At 41.9% G+C, this 23,136-nt stretch overlaps 2 protein-coding genes across 2 annotated transcripts; one reads left to right on the top strand and one right to left on the bottom strand.

Moving 5' to 3' along the window:
* The first annotated feature begins 5,429 nt into the window (after window positions 1-5,429).
* hif1aa (hypoxia inducible factor 1 subunit alpha a) lies at window positions 5,430-17,761 on the top strand. The gene is made up of 15 exons (XM_061083146.1): window positions 5,430-5,766; window positions 11,506-11,696; window positions 12,153-12,304; window positions 12,556-12,640; window positions 13,049-13,158; window positions 13,692-13,894; window positions 14,106-14,212; window positions 14,343-14,490; window positions 14,676-15,034; window positions 15,122-15,327; window positions 15,426-15,548; window positions 15,660-15,916; window positions 16,196-16,295; window positions 16,387-16,477; window positions 16,557-17,761. The coding sequence occupies exons 1-15, from the start codon at window positions 5,735-5,737 to the stop codon at window positions 16,715-16,717; spliced, it is 2,325 nt and encodes a 774-aa protein (XP_060939129.1). The 5' UTR covers window positions 5,430-5,734; the 3' UTR covers window positions 16,718-17,761.
* LOC133015861 (serine protease HTRA2, mitochondrial-like) lies at window positions 17,324-22,601 on the bottom strand. Its single transcript, XM_061083147.1, has 8 exons — window positions 21,869-22,601; window positions 21,315-21,519; window positions 20,123-20,317; window positions 19,872-19,904; window positions 19,540-19,648; window positions 19,337-19,406; window positions 19,142-19,237; window positions 17,324-18,568 (listed from the first exon to the last, which is right to left on the bottom strand). The coding sequence occupies exons 1-8, from the start codon at window positions 22,372-22,374 to the stop codon at window positions 18,400-18,402; spliced, it is 1,383 nt and encodes a 460-aa protein (XP_060939130.1). The 5' UTR covers window positions 22,375-22,601; the 3' UTR covers window positions 17,324-18,399.
* Window positions 22,602-23,136: the final 535 nt, after the last annotated feature.

Here is a 23,136-nt window from a genome sequence, read left to right on the forward strand (position 1 = left end):
GACGCTCTTCTGGAAAAATACAAATACACACAGACCAGCACACACTGGCTAAATGAGAGCTGAGTCCCTGCACTTTCAAAATAGTAGGCAAAAACTTACATTTTGCACAGAAAAAAGCAAAAAACATCACTATATCGGTAGAGCATAATTTTTGAAACCCAACATTTTAATTAACCAGTTTTCACACATTCATAAATATCAGTCTCCTAAAAATGTGGTTAGGGTTGGATCCATGAATCCCTGAACTATTTTCTCAGACTTCAAGGAAAATGTTGAAAAATGCCCAGTCACACAATGAAAATAAATCCTGCATTTGCCCCATGATCCAGATCTGCACCAAACTTTAATGGGTTCTTCCCTGACCTATAGAGAATCACACCAGATTCTGTAGTAAAAATTGTGGTGTAGTTTTTGTGTAATGCTGCTTATTAGCAGTCTAAAAACTAAAACAACTCTTTGGTGGAGGTGATTAAATACATCGAATATTCTGCGTCACTGAAGTCATTAAATATATGTGTAATAGGTGATGCTTTTATTTTTCAGTCACATCCTGTATTAAAAAACTTGCCATCTGCATCGATGACAAACGATTTGAACAGCCAGGCATTTTGAAAATTATGCAAGAAATTGATTTGAAGTGCAAGCTCTATTGTGAATCATGGCAACTGTGAAATACCCAGAAGTCTGGCCATTTCACCACACAGTAACCTGAACAAAGGAAGAGTGACAGTAAGATGTTTGGCAATCACCAGAGTCAGATGAGTTTCTAATCTGTGTGACGGTAACTCAGGGTGCTGCTCTCTCAACAAACACAGAGTGAAAGCCTCCAGGTCTGTGGTCAGACTGCCTGGGTAACAGAAACTTGCGACTTTTAAACATGCAAATCTGAAAGTGACTGACTCCTCGTTGAACATTTGAACCAGACTCTCTGTGAGGAAACAAAATGGGGGAGGTACAGAGACAAAACTTTGATACTGCAGCAGTAGGCCTGTCATGTGGTGGAGGCCTTCTGCAGCTCATTTTGTCTTTGCAAACCATCAGAGAATAAACAGGAAACCTCCCAGCGTCACTACTCTCGCCTTTGATAGAAACAGGAAGTGACAATCAAGTTTTTTTGTGCCGCTTTGAGAAGCAAGAATTCAGCACACTGTTTGCCACTGGTAAGTTAATTAAAACTGATAGAACAACAAAGGGGGAAAATAGATTTTGGATTGCACTGTGGGATCTCGTGCACCTGTGCTGAACCTGCTCAATATGAAGACTGTCGACCTCACAGGACGGAGATGGAGGCTTCCTGTTAGTTAGAGGGAGGAAGTCTTCAGGCACCACATCACATCTGTTTACCTCTTCAGCCTCCGACCCCTGCAGAGAAAAGATCCCCGTGTTTTAATATGAAACTGAAAACAATTCCGCCATAGTTTGACCTCAAAACACAGAGCTGCTGTGCTGATGTAAAGTTATGTCTACTTACAAATAACACATTCAAAGTCGAGTCAAGTCAAAGTTTACTTATATATTGTTGAAACAACCAGTGACAAAGAGGTGAATAGGCTTAACAATATATATATAATTATATATATATAAAAAACAGAGAATGAATAGAAAACACAAAAGCAAACGTCACAAGTAACCGAGAGTCTCAAACTCCACTCGAATTGAAAGCCAGTGAGAAGAAGAGGGTCCTAAATGATGACTTAAATTGTTTTGAGGTTCTGATACGAAAAACTGTTCCAGAGATCAGGAGCAGCCAATTCAAAAGCCCCAGTCACCTCTATTTTTGAGCCAAGATCTCGGGACATCCAGAAGCATCAGGTTGGTCGACCTCAGTGCTTGGGATAGAGTGTGATGGTGCTGGTGCAGCAATTCAGTTAAATAAAGTGGTTCCAGCCCATATCAATCAAATAAAAAAATCTATTCTGAATTGTATTTATTAATGTGATCAAGTTTTGTTTTTCCAACAATCGCCTACTAATCTATCTACTATCATCAAGCGTCTGTCTGTATGTGGAACGCATATCTCACAAACTGTTCCTCTGATGGACTTCCCACTTTGCATGTCTCTTGGAAATTGCAGTGGGCAGTGCCGGCAGTGCCGAGTTTGGTGCGATTTGGACACGCGGCACAATTTAATAAACAGGCGAACCAGCGCTCTGTGTCAGAGCGGGGGTGGAACAGTGCGTCTTCAGTCTGCAGCCTAAGCTGAACATGTCTTCTACGTCCTCAGATAAACTGCAGCAGTGATCGGCAACTGGGTCAAACCGCGCATCGAAACTGCCAACTGATCATTTTGATCATTTGATTATTCATCATATCGGACACATTCATGGTAGCAGGTGCTTATCTCCAATGTGGCAACAACATTCAGAGAATCTCTTCAAAGTAAACGCATGTATTTTGTTCCAGATAAACCAGGTAGGATGAACACAAAGTTTTCTAACTCCCCTCTGCACCATAGTCTGTTTATAAAAAGCTCTGCCCACAACGTCCAGCATGCGAACAACAACAAAGTGACAGTACTTTGTAGACGTTGTAGTACATTGTGTGAAGAGGACTCACTAATGACGAGAAATAATTCGAAAGTAGCTCTGCAGCATCACCCCAGGCCAAGGAAAAAGTCTGTTCCCAGCAGGCAGGTTTTTAACGGATACTGCATTCGTTTTATATTAACGTTGGTGGAGCCTTAAACGCCACCGCAAGGCTCTTTCTGCATTACTTTGATCTCTGTTATGTCTCTGATTCACTTTAAACATCCCTTTAACTCAAGATTTAGACGGGCATTGACTTAAGAGGCATTCCACCTTAAGCTTTCTTTAACAAACATGGGTGCTGGGTGCCATACAAACGTATGGGTTATTGGATTAGATGATTTTTTTGTTTGCCCGTTAACATGGTCCCGTTTGGCATCTTTTCCTCTGGTGATGTCTGAATGAGAGGAGAGATTGAGGAGCCCTGTCTCAGCTTTCATTACTGAGACTTACCGATGGCTGCCAGCGGCGCCTGGGCGCTGAGGGATGGAGTCGGTGTTTGACCCCGCTGTCCTGCCTGTCTGATTGATAACACAAACGCAGCAACAGAAAACGACAAAGATTCCACACAGAGACAGCACCTCGAGAAATCTTTTTCACTTTTTCAATTGTTCTTTTCATCATGTGTTCACTGCCCGTTGCTGCATCAGATTATGGAATCTCATCCCTGTGAGGGATTAATTACAATGAGGAAGACACAGATTCAGAGACAAGCCAACCAAACAATGACCATTAACACAATGACAATGCAGTAGTTCTTGTTTTCTACATATCCCTTACAGAGGTGTGGTAATAATGCTGATACGCAGCAGTGTTGTTTGATTAAACTTTTAAGACATAGAGGAAACGTTGTGCCACACCGTAAAACCGTTTGCACTGCTACAGGCGACTGGAGAGGCCGGGCTAACGTCAACGTTTGTGGTCGAACTATGGGCTCACTATTCTGACCAATTGCAAAATAGGAAGGTGTGGCTGGCTGGTGTGACAGTAACTGAATACATAAACAGTAGTATTGTTCACTTCTCTTTAAAACGACTGCAGTAATAAAATCACAATGACCTTCACGACTGTTTGTTGCAGGACAAATGAAGGCGTTATTAGTTTGTTTAACTGTCGACTGGGTGTCCAAGCTACACTTCACTGCTTCTCTGAGTCACACGCTGGTTCACAGACCAAAAAAACTTAAATTCACAAACTCTGACAAAGCTGCACAAAGTCAGCCTGGTTATGTATTAATATGAACTCAGAGTCTGCTGCTCAGCCACTCACACTGAGGTGTTGTCTCGCTCAGCCAAACGGTTCTGGGAAGTGACCACCAAAGCTGGGTTTGATTGTCATTGCCAAATGCAACAACCAAAATGTGCTAAGTAAGAGGATGAAGTATTGCATGGTAGCATAGCAAAGAGACAAGTGAATGGGGCCTGAACTGTGCTCTGTTATATTATTTGCCTTCAAATTGTCTTTTCAAAAGCAAGAGCTGACATGTCACAGGTGACATGGATAACAACCAAGTATGAGCAACAGTGGTGAGGAAGGAGTGGCCTTACTGGGCAGACGTCTCCAAAGCAATTCAGGAAAATTACCAGAACCATCTGCCAGCCAGAGAGTGTGAAGTGGAGCCTAATAGAAATCCCTCATGCACATCTGGATAGTTTTTTTGCCAAGGCACAGGGGAATTATGTCTAAGATATCCTGTACCTAGTTTGTCCATCCAAACTCCATATTTTCAGCTCATCATACTTGACTCAAAGGTTGTGAAAACACGGGAAATCTGGTGAAATGAGATGAGGACACACCAACTGAGAGCGTCACTTTGCTGTCTCTATATTGTGTAGAGTTTACACACAAACAAATGCTTTCAGTCACAACCATGCACTTGAGATTCATAAAGACATTTTTAAAATTGTTATACACACATTTGGAAACAAGAAAAAGATAAAAACTTTAGTTAGTTTTGACTCCTGTTGTTACTATAAATAGCTTAACACCAAGTGCTCAACAAGTGCCCCTTTTCACTCAGGGCCATTACAGCCAAAACTGCATGCCCTGGCCTACATGTAATTTTATTTAACTGGTGCAAATTCCTTATCGAATCAATTAAAAACTCCAATAGCCAGTTGACACATGTGAATCACTCTTAATGTTCCTTTACTGGAAACAGGAAGGACCATGGAATCTTGATGCGGGCATTGGAGGGAAGGTAAAGGGAGAATTTCAGTTCACAGGTCTCTGACGTTAAGTGCTTTTTGGTTAAGTAAGTATTGATTTAAGTGAGACCCCAAAGGGTGATAGAGCAGAAGCGGCTGTTCCCTCCTCCCTGTGACAACACCTCCAGTGTTCCTATCTAAAATTGATAGCATGCAGTGGGCCTATTAAACATATATCCAATGGAGAAAGAAATCATAATAATCATAACTGGAATTACCTGATTTATATAGCACCTTTCAAAACAGCTGTTTTCAAAGTGCTTAACCAAGGGGACAAATTAAATATAACAATAACAATAACAATCGTCATAGACAAGCGAAATTGAATTCAATAGCATTACAAAATAAAAAATATGTGCAGAGAACAAATAAACTAATACAGCATATTTGAGAGGAATGGCAAAGGGAAATGATCAAACAAAGCAATAATGATCATGTGAACAGAAACAGACATTATCATTACTATTATTATTATTATTATATGGTAGTACTAGTAGTAGTACTAGCATTAGTATTCTGCTGAACAAACATGTAGGGGTGTTACTGCAAAACCGAAAGAGAGAGAAGTGTGATGTGCAGTTTCTCATGAACTTTATCTAGGCAGCAAGTTACAGTGACGGTTTCAATTGCGCGTTCCCGTTGGTAGTAGAAACATCATGTGATTGCGCGACCCCGCGGAGCAGCCGGGGGAGGAGCCAGAGTCGGTGCAGCAGCAACAGCATTGTCTCAGAACGTGAACGCGACTCCAGCGTGGCACCGAGGAGAAGAAGAAGAAGAAGAAGAAGAGGAAGAAGAAGAAGAGGAGGAGAAGAAGAAGCGAGTGATCTTCACAGGACAAAAATCCTCAACCCGTCCACCACCGGACCGCGGGGAGTCGTATGCTAAACTATCTGAGGGTCTAACCCGCCACACCACAGAGAACCGAGGGATTTATTTCCTCCGCGGGCCCGGAAGCAGCTGGATATCGATACAGAGCCTCCACTCGGGTCCTTTCGTCCTGACATGGACACAGGAGCTGTACCCGAAAAGAAAAGGTAACGTCGCTGCTAGCTCATGCTACGTAGCAGGCGAGCGTGTTGTTGTGGTAGCTCCCCGGACACCGGTGCTCCTCTGGCGGGGTTTCACTGCTCCCACCGCGGGGACATTACTGGTTTTATCTCAAGGTGAACTCCTGCTTCGGCGCGTTTGTTCGACAAAAAACAGCGACTCGGCTAGCGGCTAACACAGCTAGCTAGCTGACGTAGAGCCAGACGAAGCGATTTCTGTTAAATAGCTTGTTTAGCAAGCCACACACACCGACTAGTTACCACAGGGGACGTCTCACTAGACTTATTTGTGTGTTTACTTTCGTTAAATCAGCTTTTGAACTTTATTTCCGTCCAGCTGCGTTGCTTGGTCGTTGTTTTTAATCGGCTTGTTAAGTCCCTGGATACAGCGTTATCTTTGTTTACATGTTTCTGACCCTAAACATAGCGGATCACAGTGGGAGTTCTGTTTGGGTTTGCCAACATGGACAGTGTGGAGTGACGAGCTGCCAGCGCTAATGCGAGCCATGCTGGAGGTGTGGTGTGTGGGCTCTGATGAAATATTCAGGCTTCAAGAAGGTTAAATTTCTCTTTAGTGTTCTGGCTGGTACTTGTGCATAGTAGAGTTTAATCAGAGAAGTGATGCTCTTTTAGTTCCACAGTTTGTAAACTTATGTTGTAAACTATTTCTGAGTGGAGTTTAGACAGAAATCATCTTTTGGAGATCTGTCAAACTAAATGAGTTGAAGTGTTTTTAACAGCCAGTAATGCCTCTGTGGAGGAAACAAATCAAAAATCTGTTGCAGCTCGAGAAATGAGAATGTTAAAGTTAAGATATGGCCATTAAAAGTGGTGCAGTACAATCACATACTGAATCTGCTCAAAAGGAAAAAGCTAGAGTATTCAAGTTTTCATAGTTAGAATCACTAACTAGATGTACTAAAGTGGTATAACTTAAGTTAAATGGATTGTTGTTGTCCTGTTGATTGATTTGAGCTAGTTGTAATTGACTCAAATGACTGTTAATCGTGTGTTTGAAGTTGAATGTAGCTGACCTTTATGCTTTTTATTTATATTGTTCTCTTGATAATTGGTAATAAGTATTTACCATCTTATTACATTTACCTGAGCATGCCCAGACACCTCATCCAGCAGATTGTTTATCAGTGGCTTAGTGTCCTTGTGACAGATGAGTTTATACTCAGACTTCAGAGTGCAAACTAAGCTCGTTTTTTTTCATCCCACAATCTGCCCTGGTTTGAGTTTGGGTCATACATTTAACTGTCCAGGTTTAAACAGAGGGAAAGGGTCGTCTTCATGGTAACACTAACCTTAGACCAAAAAAGTCACTTGATAAACCGTCAGTAGTAAAAGTGGACAGGGGGACATGGGGATTCCTCTTGTATCAGCTGGGATTAAAATAGTGACAATTCAATTCTTCCATAAACAACACTAATAGATTCACTGTGGAAAACGCAGTCAGGACAATGGGTGTCATTGTCTTTACTGAAAACTTGGCACAGTATATGCAAAGGTTGCACTTTTTTACAAAAGTGTCACTAATTTCACATGAACACGATTTTGAATATCCTGTACTTAATTTGTTATTGAGATTCTATTCAGTCTCTTGATGTTGTGCACTTGTGCCAAAATGGTGGAGTGGCATTCATTAAAATGTCTGCTGCCCGACTAGTTGAATAGCTGCCATAAGTTCTCTTCTAATCACTTTCAAGCAGTTGCCCAATATCGTGAATGTGTTGTTATTGTTGTGGACTATGACCCGCTACCGAATGCTTGTCCCCCAGTCTCTGCCAGTTTGAAATTAGGCTCTTTGTGTCCCTGTAGGTAAAGGGTCCACATCCTAATTGGTTTCAGTAAATGTGTGTGTTCACTTTTATCTAAGAAAGAATTAAAGTTGTGGTCTGGTTGGATGCGGTTTGAGCAAGTCCCTGTGAGGTGCCACCGTATTATTTCTGTCTCATCTCTTAATCACCAGGGCTTGACGTCAATAGGAGTGGCCAAATGTGTGTAGCGATTCACTGGCTGGCAAATTGCAGGCTGACATTCAAGCACAATTACTGCTTATTTGCAGGCCGGTTACAACTTGAATAAGAAATGAGAGAACTTGTTGATACAGGCTAAAGATTTGTATTGTTTGTGTGCAGAGTTTTCTCCTGTAAGCTTTGTGATCGAAAACAAAATTAAGAGGTGTGCACTGGTATGCGCTTGTTTTTATCAGACTGCTAAATTGTACAATATAGAGTAGGAAAGGCCTCCTAAGATTAAATTGGGATGACTTCTTAATAATGAAGCAATCCCACTTTATCCATGTAATACACAGATTAATAAATACACCACCGTAAACAATGCATGGAAGGAAGTATGAGAAAAGACACTTTGTACCTTTGTACATCCTGGATTTTTTTGTCCTGGCAGCTTTTTATATCTCCTTTTACATACAAATGTGTGGATATAAACATGTACATCTGCTTAAAAAGGCAGTTGACTTTTTTCCTATGGCCAGAAAAGGACTTTGCCTTTCTGTTTTTTTTCTGTATTTAATCCGAACACACTCGCATTCAGAGTTAGCCTCCAGTGTTTTGTATATTTAGGTGACCATTTGTTTACTACATTTTTAGCACAGGGAAACGTGTAAAGGCTGATCCATTATCATTTACCGCAGCTTCCTTATTCCACCTCCAAACAGGCTGTAATCTTGATTCCTATAATCCATTACAAAATGTACTATGTGTCAGAATTTCACTAACATTATCATGTCCAGGGATTTGGGGGAAATCCCTGCTAAACTGTTCATTTGACCGTGAAAGGAGTTTCTTTTCAGCCTTGTGTTGCCTTTCTGCTCGTATTGAGTCAAAGTTTTAGTCGTGGTGTTTCCCTGAACTGGATTATATAACAGATAAGACAGTGTTTACTGTGACACTAAACAGTACTGACAGATAGAGAGAATAAGGTCAGCCCCTGGGAACAAAATACACAAGCAGCTCTGTTGGAATTGTCCATGCTGATTTTCATTGTACCCTGTTTTTGCCCCCTATTGCTCTCCAGTCCACATATTCAAATCTGTTAAAAACTGTTCCAAAAAAGTTGTTTACATAACGTCACTGATTCAAAACAACACAAGTTAATTAAAGTGGGCAAAACTGCAAAAGTGATTGTGTTGCGAGGCATGTCATGCATAGCCCTGCTTAGTGTGCATCACCCTGTGAGTTAATAGTGTTATGCAACGGGGCCTCTCCACTCGACTTTGTTTTAACATCAAGAGAAGTGTTTGGTTTTCATTTCATGTTTTATGTGAAAGAATAAAAGCAGCATGCTGAGTCATTTTGCAAGTTCAAGAGACAGGTCATCCAAATAGCAACTTATTTAACTTTTTATAATAAAATGTCATACGCGGAATGAGACATAAAATTACAAACAAAGTGGTTGTGTTCCACAGCTGTGTCACATGTGTGTAACTTTCAAAACTAGACACTGAACGTATGATTCAACTCTGTCTGCTGTCCTTTTTGGCCTGCAGATTTAGATAAGTTTATTGCCTTGATATCAATTACTTAGTAATTGATCCTTGGTATTACAGAGCTTTGGTATTAGTGGCTTAATCACTGTGTTTTCTCATGATTAATTAAGGCTATTCCTTTCTCTTTATCAATGGCAGTGTATTGTAGTAGAATATAACAGCTGTACTCTATTTGAACAGGATTTGCATAACATGATGTAATGGAGATCAGCCACTACAGAGGAAAACGATTTGTGTGCATGCTAGTACTAATCAGTCATCTAGTCTCCAAGTGGGAGCCCAGTTTATAACAATGTGTGGAGTTTATCCGTTATTAGATCCTCTGGAACTTGGCCTGTAGCTTAGCGAGAGCACTTTCCCAACGGCTGTGTACGATGGCCTGTTAATCATTTGTAGTCATTTCAGCCTGTGGTGATAAATGAAGCGATTTACTTGAACGTAAATAGAGATGGTTGTTTGGAAAAATACTTTAATGGGGAAATGTTTTGATACAGTACAGAGCTGATTACATAACGCTGAAGATACCGTTCTTGACAGCCAGACATTCATGTTCTATGATGTCGCCAGCAGATGTAAATATTTGTCATTGGTATTTGACAAATGTGCAAACATGTGGCCGAAAGTGAAGGCTTGTGATCAAAGCTGTTGTTTGAGCCTCTGTTGAAGCGTGTGTCGAAGTGGAAATAAGGATTTCTGGTACACGCACCACCAAAAATCTCAGTTACACTTAGGACTGGCTGATATGGCCAAAAGTTATATCAAGTTAAGAAACATTTTATGTCTGTCGCTATAGCTAGCAGAAAGACAGATAAGTGTTGTGGTTTTAAACTTCATGAGCAGAGAATGACATCTTACAGAGCTGCAATAAATCAAATACATGCTATACCTCCTCATTGTGTTTACACAATGCATAAGAAAATATTTTGAAATGTGTTATTTTTCTATTGATGAAAAAAATATTGATAGTGGTTTATTACTCTAGCCCTAGTTACACTTTGGTGGTTACTAGCAAGTTATTAGTTTTAAAAACTTGTATCTATTTGAACATTCTGTCGTGTTTGAACACTTTCCTCTTGTGCACTGTTTATCTGTGCCAACTGTTTGGAAGCACTAGAGCAATTGTCGCACAACATCCTCATCAGACAGTTTTTCACAGGTTGCTGACTTCTCATGAGACAAAGGCATATAAACCAAAGACTGAATCTTTGGTTTATCGGGTGCTGTTCACATCAATAAAGTTTGATGGAAACTTTTTTATATAAAACAAAGAGTTCCTGCAACCCATCCATGTGATTTGATACACAGTAGCCTAATTTTAGTTAGCTAGTCCATTTTCTTGTAAGATAGCCTGAAATAACAATATGGCCTTGGTCAATGCAAGTCCATAACAGATCAATTTCAATTAGGTGTACATTTCAAAGCCAAGTGCTTTTGGAGCGCCATTTATTTGGATCTGATGCAGCTCCAGTGTCGTCTAAAATGCCTTTGAGGTCATTGTGAAGTGGTTGTGAGAGATTCTGTTTTAAAGTACGCAGCAGTCATGTTGACTGTTACAATTATGTTGGAGATTTAACCAGCTTATGTGAAGTGGTGGTCGTATTGGGGAAAAATCTAATCAGTGCTTGCATAACAAGATAGGGAAAAGTCTGTTTTTTCAAGTGGTTCATAGAGCAGTAAGCAGTTGTGATTCATGGTTGATACAAAATAATAGAAACATGACTATTTGTTTGTCCTGATAGTTGCAGGTGTCGCTCTGTGTTCGTGTGTGCTCTCTGTGTTAGTCCCAGTGTTGTCATTCTCCTCCCGGTAGATCAGTTGAGCCAGGCTCGTAAATGTCAAAATGATTGGTGTCGCCTTGTAGCTTGGCTGTGCACCAGGAGACAGCCAAGAGAAACCATTCCCTTCCTCCAAGCCAATCACTCTAAGGGGGTGGACTCCGCTTCTTTTGGTCAGTGGCCAATAAGACGCTCTCAGATAGCCACGCATGTAAATGAGTCTGATGGGGGTCCAGACGGTGGCTTGGCTCGGAGCTGGCTCGCTGCGGAGTCCAGCTGCTGCAGCCTTCTCCTCAGTATAAGGCCAAAGGCTGATCAGGCTCTGTGCAGACACTAGAGTCAAGAAAGAGATATGTCTGCTCTCAAGGTGCACATAGTGGAATCAGAACCAGTTTGTCTGAAGTCTGTGGCTGACCCGCCGCTTGTCTCCCGCAGAGTGAGCTCGGAGCGGAGGAAGGAGAAGTCCAGGGATGCAGCGCGAAGCCGGCGCGGGAAGGAGTCGGAGGTGTTCTACGAGCTGGCCCAGGAGCTGCCTCTGCCCCACAGCGTCAGCTCCAGCCTGGACAAGGCCTCCATCATGAGGCTCACCATGAGCTATCTGCGCATAAGGAAGCTTCTCACCTCTGGTCAGTATCTGTATTTGTTGTACCTATTGTAGGACATTGCAAGCGAGGGTCACATCTGTATTTCACTCCGATCATCAATCATGCAGCTAATGTTGTTGCTTGAGAATGTAAATTCATTGAATTTACTCGTAGGATGCTGTCACCTTCAAAATTCTTTGAAGAACTACAGGAGGATATTAGGACTCATTTAAGAGAGTGCGATAATTAGTCAAAGATGCAGGGGAAGGAAACAGTGATAGATGAGAAAATACTGAGTCAGCTGCTCTAAGAAATCAATTGCATAATCATGCATTTACAGATAGAAGCAGTGTATGTGTGTGTCGCAGTGTCTTGCCCTGTAAACATGATTTTAGACGTTCAGCAAAAGTCTCTCTCAATGATGTTCTGAGCCTATTTTCCTCATGCTTTTCTTCTCTTTCTCCACGTTCCTCTCTCCCTCTCTGTTATCACTTCCAGATGAGCCAGTGGCAGAAGAGGAAACAGAGCTGGATATCCAGCTGAACAGCTCCTACCTTAAGGCTCTGGATGGCTTCCTCATTGTGCTGTCTGAAGATGGAGATATCATTTATCTCTCTGAGAATGTCAACAAATGCCTCGGGCTGGCACAGGTTAGTCAAATTTAACCTCCAGAAAAAAATTGAAATCAAGAAATGCTTCAGCCCAAAAATGTATGCTTTCAATGTTAAATATTGTCATTGTAAAATGTTTATAGAATAGATATGTTCAAACAGTGCACATACACATTAGGACTGTTAATGTAAATGATGCAAAAGTCAACACACATACGTGTTGGAGACATATTGCTGTACATGTATGTGGTAAGAGAGCCTAAAGTCTGTGCTCACTCTGTCCGCTGTAGTTTGACCTGACTGGACACAGCGTGTTCGACTTCACACATCCCTGTGACCAGGAGGAGCTGCGGGAGATGCTCATCCACAGAACAGGTGAGAGACAACACCAGTGAGCAGTGTCGTATTATAACACACCTCTAGAAGACGCACGCTCTTCAGCAGGGAATATAGTTCACTCTGAGCTGGCATGATCAGACAAGGAAGCTGTTTGTCCCAGTTTTTTTCTCTTTGGTGCAGAGGTCAGAGTGGTTAAAGTCTGACGGCTGGTGACTCCTCTTCTTTTATTTAACCTGCCGTCTAAATAAAAGGTTTACCACTTAACACCTCCTCTGAATTCAAATACAAAATAATTTTAGGAGGCAAACATTTTTGATGAAACAATGAAATCGAGCCAAATGTACTTTTTTATTTTCAATATAATCCACACACATGCTTGTCAACACACAGGTACGGTTTCCCTTTTTTTAAACTGTGGCTCTCTTTCTCCTCGTGTGGTTTCAGGCTCCAAAAAGATCAAGGAGTCAAACACAGAGCGCAGCTTCTTCCTCCGAATGAAATGCACTCTGACGAGCAGGGGCCGCACTGTCAACGTCAAGTCAGCTACATGGAAGGTGAGTCGGAAATGTATCAGCTGTAATGTGAACCTTTTTATAAAACAACATGAATGCCTTCCATTGGGATATTAGGTCATGTCAAATGTTTTTGTTTATACATTTCTATTTAGTCGTAAAAAGCGTATGGATAGAAATATACAATCAAGACAGTAATAATGAAAAATGAAAAACTTCCCATTGTAAGAGAAAAACACCAGGAATTGTCATAACTTTATGAATCTTAATCTTATAATTTATAAATCATTATGTCACAACAAAGAGTGCCATATTGGATGATGACTAGATTATCATATCTTCATATAAATCCATATTTGACACAGATTTGCACACATGCATACACCTGTTTATAGATACAAATAATATCAACGTATCCATATACACACATTTGGAGTATATTTTAATTAAGTCTGCTTAATAAGCAGGTTAACATTACTCTCCTTTAATCATTCAACACAAAACATTTGAGTAGCTAATTTCCTTAAAGTAGATTAACTTATTTGTTCTTAACCACCGCCGGCATCTCTGCCCAGGTTCTCCACTGCTCAGGTCATGTTCGTGTGTATGACACCAACACTGAAGAGACTTCTAACGGACCCAAGGAGCCACCTGTCCCCTACCTGGTTTTGATCTGTGACCCTGTCCCCCACCCCTCCAACATCGAGGTCCCCCTGGACACCAAGACCTTCCTCAGCCGCCACACGATGGACATGAAGTTCACGTATTGTGATGAGAGGTGAGTGTGTTCATAGCAGGGCATTTTATACGTTTAAGAAGCTTATTACAATCAGTTTCTTGAGCCACTCCTGTTGAACTTTTCTATTATGAGCAGTTTTCCTCTGCACAGTCGTACAGAGCCACCTAGTGTTCAGTATAGATACTACAGAAGGTGATCTCTACATTAATGTAGGAGTCAGTGAAATAATTAATCTTCTTTGCTCCCCCAGGATCACTGAGCTCATGGGTTATGATCCAGAGGACCTTTTGAATCGTTCTGTGTACGAATACTATCACGCTATGGACTCTGACCATCTCACCAAGACTCACCATACCTGTGAGTGTGAATCTTAGAATTTATTTCAAACAAATTCCAGTGTGGAATGGTTATTTGTTGACAAAATTTTAACCATGTGCCATAATCAATATTTTATAATATAAATATGATCCTTTTTTTTTGCCCTTAGTGTTTGCAAAGGGCCAGGTCAGCACAGGACAATACCGGATGTTGGCTAAGAGAGGAGGCTTTGTGTGGGTGGAAACCCAAGCCACTGTCATCTACAACAACAAGAACTCCCAACCACAGTGTGTCGTCTGTGTCAACTTTGTGCTCAGGTACAGAAGAGTCACTTACTGTTTGGTAGTTTTCAAGTTAATAGACAGCTAATATCCACCATGATAATGTGGAGAATTGTAATTTTTATTAGTTAAGTTTGAAATCCTGTTACTAACTGAGCCACAAAATCCTCTGTAAACTCCATCTAACATCTGCCTAACTTTGTCTTCGTCCTGCACACCAGTGGTATCCAGGAGGAGAAACTGATCTTGTCTCTGGAGCAGACTGAGGATGAGATAATGGTGAAGGAGCAGAAGCGACAGGAGAAGGGAGAAAAGGTTGTAGTGGAGAGCAGCCTGCCTGACATGTCCCCAACCCTGCTGAAGGAGGAGGAAGAAGAGGTGGAGGACGAGGAGGAGGTTGAGGTGGAGGAGGCAGCAGAGAAAGGCCCAGAGCTGGACGTGATCAAACTCTTCACCCAGGCGTCCAAGGCCCAGCCACTGGCGAGCCTGTACGACCAGCTGAAGGAAAAGCCCGAGGCCCTCACCCTGCTGGCCCCGGCTGCTGGAGACACAATCATCTCCCTGGACTTTAGCTGCCCTGGTCCGTGACACACACACCTCCCCGCAACACAAACCAAGAGTTTATATAACTGAAACCATTCTAACCACCTTCTGTCCTCTGGTACAGATTCAGAGATGCAGCTGCTTAAGGACGCCCCTCTCTACAACGATGTCATGCTTCCCTCCTCGAGTGAGAAGCTGGCTCTGCCTCTCTCCCCCCTGCCGCCCAGCGAGCCTCTCAACACCAGAGGAGGATTCAAAAGGGAGGAATCTAAACCTGAGAGCTATCCTCCAGCGCCGTCCACTACAATAACCTGCCACAGCTCCTCAGAGGTCAGACCCAGTGAACTGCAGTCATTTTACATTAAAAACACTTTTTGCCCATTTATTAATATGCACTGAGACGTTAATGACCTTTGACTTCTCTTCAGGCTGACAGTCCAATGGACTTCTGTTTCCCCATGGACTCAGATATGAGCTCAGACTTCAAACTAGACTTGGTGGAGAAGCTTTTTGCCATTGACACAGAGCCCAAGACCCCCTTCAACACACAGGTAATAATGTTAGGAGTCACTGTCGATTTTATTGCATTTAAATCAAGTTCATCGTTGGTGTAATACAGTGAAAACGTCTCAGTCTAAATCTGTTGTTCCTTTTTTCTCAAGGCGATGGAAGACTTGGATCTGGAGATGTTAGCGCCCTACATCCCCATGGACGATGACTTCCAGCTGCGCAGTCTGACCCTAGATGAGCCTCTGACCAGTGGAGAAGTCAAATCCCTCAAGAGTCCTCCAGTCCAAGTCACACAGCAAGTGGACAGCTACCCCAGCTCCCCATTCAGCGGAGTAGGAAGTAGCACAGCTTCCCCGGCACCACTCGGTCCTGTTATCGTTGCTCATCTCGCCACCATCATCGCGAAGAGGTAAAGTCTCTGAAATACACTATATTTATTACTATATATTTATCATCCTTTGTCTTTTAATACATTGAACTTTTTCATAATAAAGCAAACGTACAGACAATACATATAAAGCACCCAGTAAACAGAGTGACAAAAAGAAAGTGCCAGTTTGGAAATGGCAGTCAACGACAAAATTGGCATAATGGGAGACTGCCCTTCCATCAAGAAGGTCATGGGTACAAAAGAAAGAAGAAAAACAGACTCCAACAACCCCCCCCTCACAAACTCTCTGTGCTACAGGACCCCACAGTTGGACAAAGAAGTCTCACTCAGGACTCTGGCGGCTCAGAACGCACAGCGCAAAAGAAAACTGGGAGACTTAAAGGACATGTTTGGACATGTAAGTTCTTAACATCCAAGCATAAGTTATTAGTAAGTCTTTGCCTTTGTAGACGGGGAGTTTTAATATCTGTTCTTGATGATTTTTTAAGGGAAATTTGCTGGAGGAAGAACTGGTGCAGGGCAAAAAGCTGAAAGCCTCAGAGTCAGGAACAACCACCACCACCTTCCTGCTGTCTTCAGGTGAATAAACTGTTTTTTGAGACTGTTGTCTATATCCTGTCATCAGGACAATCATAACTCATTTATTTCTCTATGTTAGACTTGGCTACTTGTCTGCTGGGCAGCACGTCGGATGTCACCAGTCCTCTCTTCCTGCCGCAGCTCACCCGCTACGACTGCGAGGTCAACGCCCCCCTGCAGGGCCGTCAGTTCCTGCTGCAGGGGGAGGAGCTGCTGCGCGCACTGGACCACGTCAACTGAGTCGATGCTTAGCCTGCTCACTGCTGGACTAGACTGGACACTACAATTTTCTCCCTCACACTGCCACTCTCTTTCCATGACCCCCACCCCCTGCCCACCCTGCCCGTCTCACCCTCTCCCCCTTATTTAAGTATCTATACGAGTTTGAATCTAGTTTGGCTGCTGTTTGTGCACATCATGTGATATCCGCAGCATTCCACCGTGACAAACACCATAGCAGCATCTGGGTTTTGGTGCAAGGGATTCAGGCATCATGAGATGTCCACTCGTTTTTTTTGTTTGTTTGTTTTTTGCTCTCTACCGGGGAGTCTCTCAACACACAGCGCCTCGACAGGTGACCCTTTTCCAGCAGGTCACCACAGAGCCTGGCGCTACTGCCAGCAGTGTATTGTAAGCTTCAGTCGCACAATTTATATTTTCTTAAAAAGAAAAATATTACCAGCAATATATATTAAGTCTTTTTAAAGTAGTTTTAATGGGATTTGAACAATTTTATTTTTTTCTTCCCATACTTGTATGTTGTAGTACTTGTACTTACCAAGATGTCCTTAGTCGAAAAAGTATGAAAATATTGTTTGAATGTTATCTTCATTTAATAGCTGAGTCTTTGAAGTAAATACTTTTAATTGTGTAGCAGTCCAGTACATGTCACTTTATTACTTTACTGTAAGTGTGTGTTACTGTACATATACCAGGGACATTTTAATCTGCTCAGAGCGGCTTCACAGCTTCGAAAACAGAGTTTTCTCTTCACTTTTTTGTTTTACTTCTCTTTAAGGAGGATAATTTCCTTGCTCTCAACATGGAGTAACTTCATGTTTTTGGTTTTTACTGTGCGTGACATACTCAAAACTGTCTTTTAATCAAGTGGAATCTCAGCAATTCACAATTTTACCTGTGTGATCATTGTCATCATAGCATCGGTGAGTTGTCGGAGTTATTTGCTCAGTTAATGGTAGTCAGTTTAAGACCATCGCTCTATGACATACTGTCGTCTCTCATGCTTCTTGTTGCTGTCAAACATTAAATGGCTTTAATAAAGTACATTGTTTCAGGTTTCATTAACTTACTATACAAACATTGTGTTTTGGACATAGAAACTCAATTTACAAAATGACACTGACTAGTTTTCTTACTAAGTACAGCATTTGTCCCTCACACATGGCGATAAACGGTTCAGTATCTTGCACATCAGCCCTTCAGCATGTGGACTAGAGGAGCTTGGGATCAGATCATCAACCTTCAGGGTTATTTGACGACCCACCCGACCTCCTGAGCTACAGGCTCCCACGCTCTAAGTAAGAAGTAAAACTTTGTAGAGGTAGAAAATACGCTTTGCTCATCGTGCTCAGAAAAACCCGAGACTAAATACTGGACTGTTAATGCATCTTAAGATACTGGCAGGTTCACTCACTCAAGCTGTCAGTGTTTGACAAATGAACGTATATATATATATATATATACCGTTATTTGGTAGAGAACGGCCATGTAGAGAAAACATGAAATAATTAAAGTGATGCTGCAGTTGAACAGTAGTATTTTCCATTTGCAGTAACAACATTTTAACAAGTCTAGAGCACCGTCAAATACATTTTACGTGCCGGTTACAGTTGCCATCAGTTTTCTTCTCGTAAATGTTTACATAACAATCCGATAATCTGGCCAACCAGCGGAAACAAGTGTCACTCGGTGTTCTCGGGAGTCATTTGCAGTCGAAGCAGTTCGTCTCCTCTCTGCACCATCATGGTGATTTTGTCGCTGCTGCTGCGTACGGCCTGGTAGATCTCCTCCGACGTGTTCACCTTCACTCCGTTAATCTCCACCACCACATCTCCAGGTAGCATGCCCGCTCTGAAACAAATATGAGCTTTAGCTTTCCAAAACTTGCATCTTGGATAAATCACATTAATCATCCATTTGCACCTTCTTACGTCTGTCAACAAATTCAAAAGGTGATTCAAATACTTATCCGTGGCTGTTATGTTTTATGTCCACCAAGGAGGCTGACGTCACCCCTGTGCATTTGTATTGATTGGTTTGTTTGTAGGCACGATTACACAAAAACTACTGAACGGATTACCACCAAACTTGAGGAAAGGATGGGGTCAGTGAAGAACACAGTAAATTTTAGTGCAGATCCAAGTTTGTTTGTCACTTTCACAGGATATGATTTTTGGTAAAAACTGGTACTTTTAGGGGACTGATATCTATGAGACTGAAATTTGGTGCAACTTGAATTAATTCACGGGGAATGTTGAGCCTTGGCAGAGGTATTTACTTACTGAGTGGCATTCTAGTTATTAATGTGTGTTATTAAAGCTCCATTAAATTCACTTCAACACCAAAACCCTGAACAAGATGAATTTCGGCTTCTAAAACAAGAAGCACTGCTCCCCCACACACACTGAAGCTTGGTCTGCCTACCTGTTGGCCGGGGAGCCCATGATGACTCTGTGAATCAGGATGCCATGTGTCACGTCAGGGAAGGACGGGTCTCTTAACTTCAACTGAGTAATAATACTGAGGTGAAGGTAAAAAAGAAACAGAGATATGATTTCAGACATAACGCTGATGTAACAACACTTTTACTGCGGGCAATTCGGAGCATGAGGCATCTACCTCGGGGTCAGTGTCAGCATCATCACACCGATGTATCGCCGCCTTGTGTCTGACTCACCAGACCTGGAACCTTGTGGAAGATGGACATAAATATGATGTGTAAAAATAAATCCTTAACAGAACAGCTGGAGGCTACAGATAACATGAAGGACAGAAAGAAGAGGGTGTGGTGTCCAGCTGTTGATTCCTGTGTCTGTTCTTACTCTTTCCTTTCGCTGCTTTATCAAGGAACCCTCTGAGGTGATCGGATGGAATGGCGAAGGAGATCCCTGCAGTGACCTTCATGGTGTTTATACCAATGACTTCCCCGTCCTTATGAAGAGATCAGGTAACACATTGGAATAAGAGGTGATCCTCACACTCAAACCAGAGTCAACTGTTTGTAATAAACACTAACAGCTGTAATTACAGTAACTTAAACAGTTAAAATCTCTGTCTAGACAAACATTAAACATCGCAGTCGTCAGAACAGGTTTCCTGACGTCTGAATGTGATGATTAACTCTTTCAAACAGGATATGAAAACAGTGACTCACCAGATTAATCAGGGGACCTCCAGAATTTCCAAACTGCAAAACAAATCAGTCATAAAGTATTGTAAACGGAGCGTGATATGAGAATAAGTCACAGCTTATCCACTAGGCGGGCTAATTTTTTCCTGATTTACTTTTGCATTCATGACGTTTGGAAATATCCCCGCTTCTTAAAATAGGTCAAACATAAACCGAAAGGGAATTACACACCGTCACTAGATGAATACAGATTCATCTAAATCCCTTATACTCACATCAATGGTTGCATCTGTCTGTATGTAGTCCATGTTCGAGTTGGACAGGCCCAGCTCTTTACTGCCTCTCTGCACTGAGCTGATGATTCCCGACGTGATCGTATTCCGTAACGCAAACGGGCTCCCCATGGCGACCACAAACTCTCCCTGCCGAACGTCAGATGATTTGCCGAGGGGCAGGGTGGGTAAAGGATTCTGCAAGACAGGGAAGAGGACAGGGGAGTTTAACAGAACGTCTTCACTTACATGATCCAATCAATCATTTGACTGTCCTGCTCCAAAAATACAGATGTTGACTTCAGTTCTCAGGTTTCATTAGTGCCAACAATGAAAAGCAACACAAAATGAGCTCTGAATAAAGATGATGAATTTATTCAAGTTGTTACTGGAGACAAAAGGACGACAATTCATGAGCTTTGACACATTTTTGTTTCAGTTCTTTTAAAACTGTTATTCTGTTATTAAAACAGTTATTCAAATAAGGAAAAATAGAGTGACGAAAAAGCGACAGAACAAAGTCTGAATATTATCTCATAATAAAGTCATATAATTTGTATGCACTTTTATAGCCTGCCAAAGGACTCTAGAGGAAAAATAGCCTCTGTGGCAAACTCTGGTATATTTTCAGAAATGTTATTTATATGAACAGAGCCTGACAAATAAAATAGTAAAGTAAAGCTTGAAGGAATTCAGAATGTGTTATTACTAACCCTCTGAGTATTTATTGTCAACTGTTAAACAGTTAACTTGATTTTGTTACCTCTGCCAGGAAGGTTAGGTTGGCTGGTCTATTTGTCAGCAGCATTAAACGACAACTGCTTCACTGATTTGCACCAACCTTGGCTGAGTGATTGGTTTGAATGTTGATTATGGGTAAGATGCAGGATATCTTTTCTTTCAATTTCTTTAAGATGTTTTATTACCAATAAATACATTTGATTATCAGAGAAAAAATAATTCTTTCACATGTTTACTATAAGAACTAGAAACTCAGGATTGTTTGGCCCTAGCAGAGGTTTGCACTCTACTAAGCAACACTCTACTTTACTTTCATTTTCAAATTCAGTCTCTGACTGTGTGTTACTCTGAGGGCCTCTTACCAGCCACTAGTAATGGAAGTTAATGAGGTCCCAGTAAAATAAAAACTAAACATATAGTCCTTTCAGTAGATGTTTTGTAGCTTGTTGCCTACTTTTGCATTGATTTTGATGGTGGCGATGTCTGCCACCGGATCCACGTCCTGCACGGTGGCGTTGAACGTCTCTCCGTTGGTGAGCTTCACACGGACGCCCCTCTTGTTGGCCACAACATGGGCATTGGTGACAATGAGACCATCACTGCTGATAATGAAACCAGAGCCATTTGACACTGCGACTTCTCTTCCTGAAAACGGGTGTCTAAAAAACAGAAAAATACAGTTAATCTGATTCAGACTGGAACAACACTGCAGCATTTAAATGAATCTACACAGAGGGGAAAACATTATTTTGGAATTTGACTCCAAACTTAGAGAAAAAAGACGCAGCTTCACTAAGATCAGGTATGAATGACCTAGCTAATGGCTTCCTATAATATCGTATCATGTGATTTAGTGGCGCACAAACAAAGACACAGTTAATCACCACAAACAGCATTTAAAAGGCATGTAATCTAAAGTTATGAAAGAGAAAACAAGCAACCTATCTCTGTAAGTCGTGTTCAGAAAATAACTTCAAAGAACAGCACAGTGCTTCTCAGACAACTCACCTGCCAACGATTTCAATGTACACCACAGCTGGAGTGGACTTCTCCACCACGTCTGCGATGAAGTTGTATTTGTACCGGGGGCTGTCAGGTTTGAAGGGGGACGCACAGTGAGCTGCTGGCAGGATGTGATCCACAAACCGTCTGGAAACTGACCCTCCTCTGTCTGTCTCCTCCTCCTGTCTGTCCACCAGACCACACAGTCCCAGAGCCACAGACACTGACCCTCCTCTGTCTGTCTCCTCCTCCTGTCTGTCCACCAGACCACACAGTCCCAGAGCCACAGACACCGACCCGAGCAGAAGAGCGGACCCGCTGCTCCTCCTCTCCCAGCCAGGGGCTCTCCTGTCCAGCCTCGTGTCCCCGTCTGCTCCCCTGCGGTCACATGGAGGACCAGAGGACACCGGGCTCACTGTCCCCCCGGCCACAGAGTGAAGTCCTCGGCTTCGACACCGTGTGTTAGTCCTGAGCGCTGAGAGCAAACACCTATTGACTGCAGCTGCTGCCATGTTGCATCACCTCAGACTCAGGAGTTTGTAAACAACCGAACAACACTTCCTGTTTAGATTAAGTTATAATCCGAACCGGCTGCTGTGTATCTACCGCGTCGGTACTTTATATTAAACAATAAAATCCAAACTCTTCTGTTAAAGTCCCCAGTTATCTGACACTGTTCTCTAACACGTCCGTCATCGGTCTGACCTGACAGTTCATAAGTGTTCCCAACCAGCCTGTGTTCTGGGCATGCGCAGTACCATTCTTCTTCTTCTTTTGTCTACGTATTCGGAGCGTGTTGTAATTGTATTACTACCCCCCACAGGACAAAACGTTAATTACACAAAACACGCCTCGAGGACAGTGTGGAATCAGCTTCCTGTTTTCACTCCCAGATCCTTTTCCATTAGGACCTTCTACTTGCATCAAATTCTAACATTACTGACATGATCATCCTTATGGTTAGATATCATATTCACGGTAGTAAATACAGTGACCTCTTCTGATTGGTTCACTGAAGAGAATACAATGTGGCAAAGCAAAGAAGTTTTATTAAGATATATGTACATCATTGTTATTTAGATTAATATTCTCTCTTGTAGTGGTCCAGAAATTTGTTTAGCATTTTTATTGTGTGTATATTTTGGTTCCTCATATTTGTCTTATTTGTTATTATTATTGTTGTTTTTTATTGAAAAGTGTGTCGAAATAATTGAATAACATAATTATTACAAGTATTATTAGATTAAATTTCAACCGCACGTCCTTTTCATAAA

Source organism: Limanda limanda, chromosome 12 (genome assembly GCF_963576545.1).
Source record: "Limanda limanda chromosome 12, fLimLim1.1, whole genome shotgun sequence".
NCBI lineage: Eukaryota > Metazoa > Chordata > Actinopteri > Pleuronectiformes > Pleuronectidae > Limanda > Limanda limanda.

Bases quoted from the DNA above. Each gene is read 5' to 3' on its own strand.
- hif1aa (XM_061083146.1), top strand. From the start codon at position 5,735: ATGGACACAGGAGCTGTACCCGAAAAGAAAAG. The intron at 5,767-11,505 runs GTAACGTCGCTG...TGTCTCCCGCAG, and splicing joins GCTGTACCCGAAAAGAAAAG to AGTGAGCTCGGAGCGGAGGA. The intron at 12,305-12,555 runs GTTAGTCAAATT...TGTCCGCTGTAG, and splicing joins AATGCCTCGGGCTGGCACAG to TTTGACCTGACTGGACACAG.
- LOC133015861 (XM_061083147.1), bottom strand. From the start codon at position 22,374: ATGGCAGCAGCTGCAGTCAATAGGTGTTTGCTCTCAGCGCTCAGGACT. The intron at 19,407-19,539 runs GTAAGAACAGAC...ATCTTCCACAAG, and splicing joins TAAAGCAGCGAAAGGAAAGA to GTTCCAGGTCTGGTGAGTCA. The intron at 18,569-19,141 runs GTAGGCAGACCA...TATTTGTTTCAG, and splicing joins ATGGGCTCCCCGGCCAACAG to AGCGGGCATGCTACCTGGAG.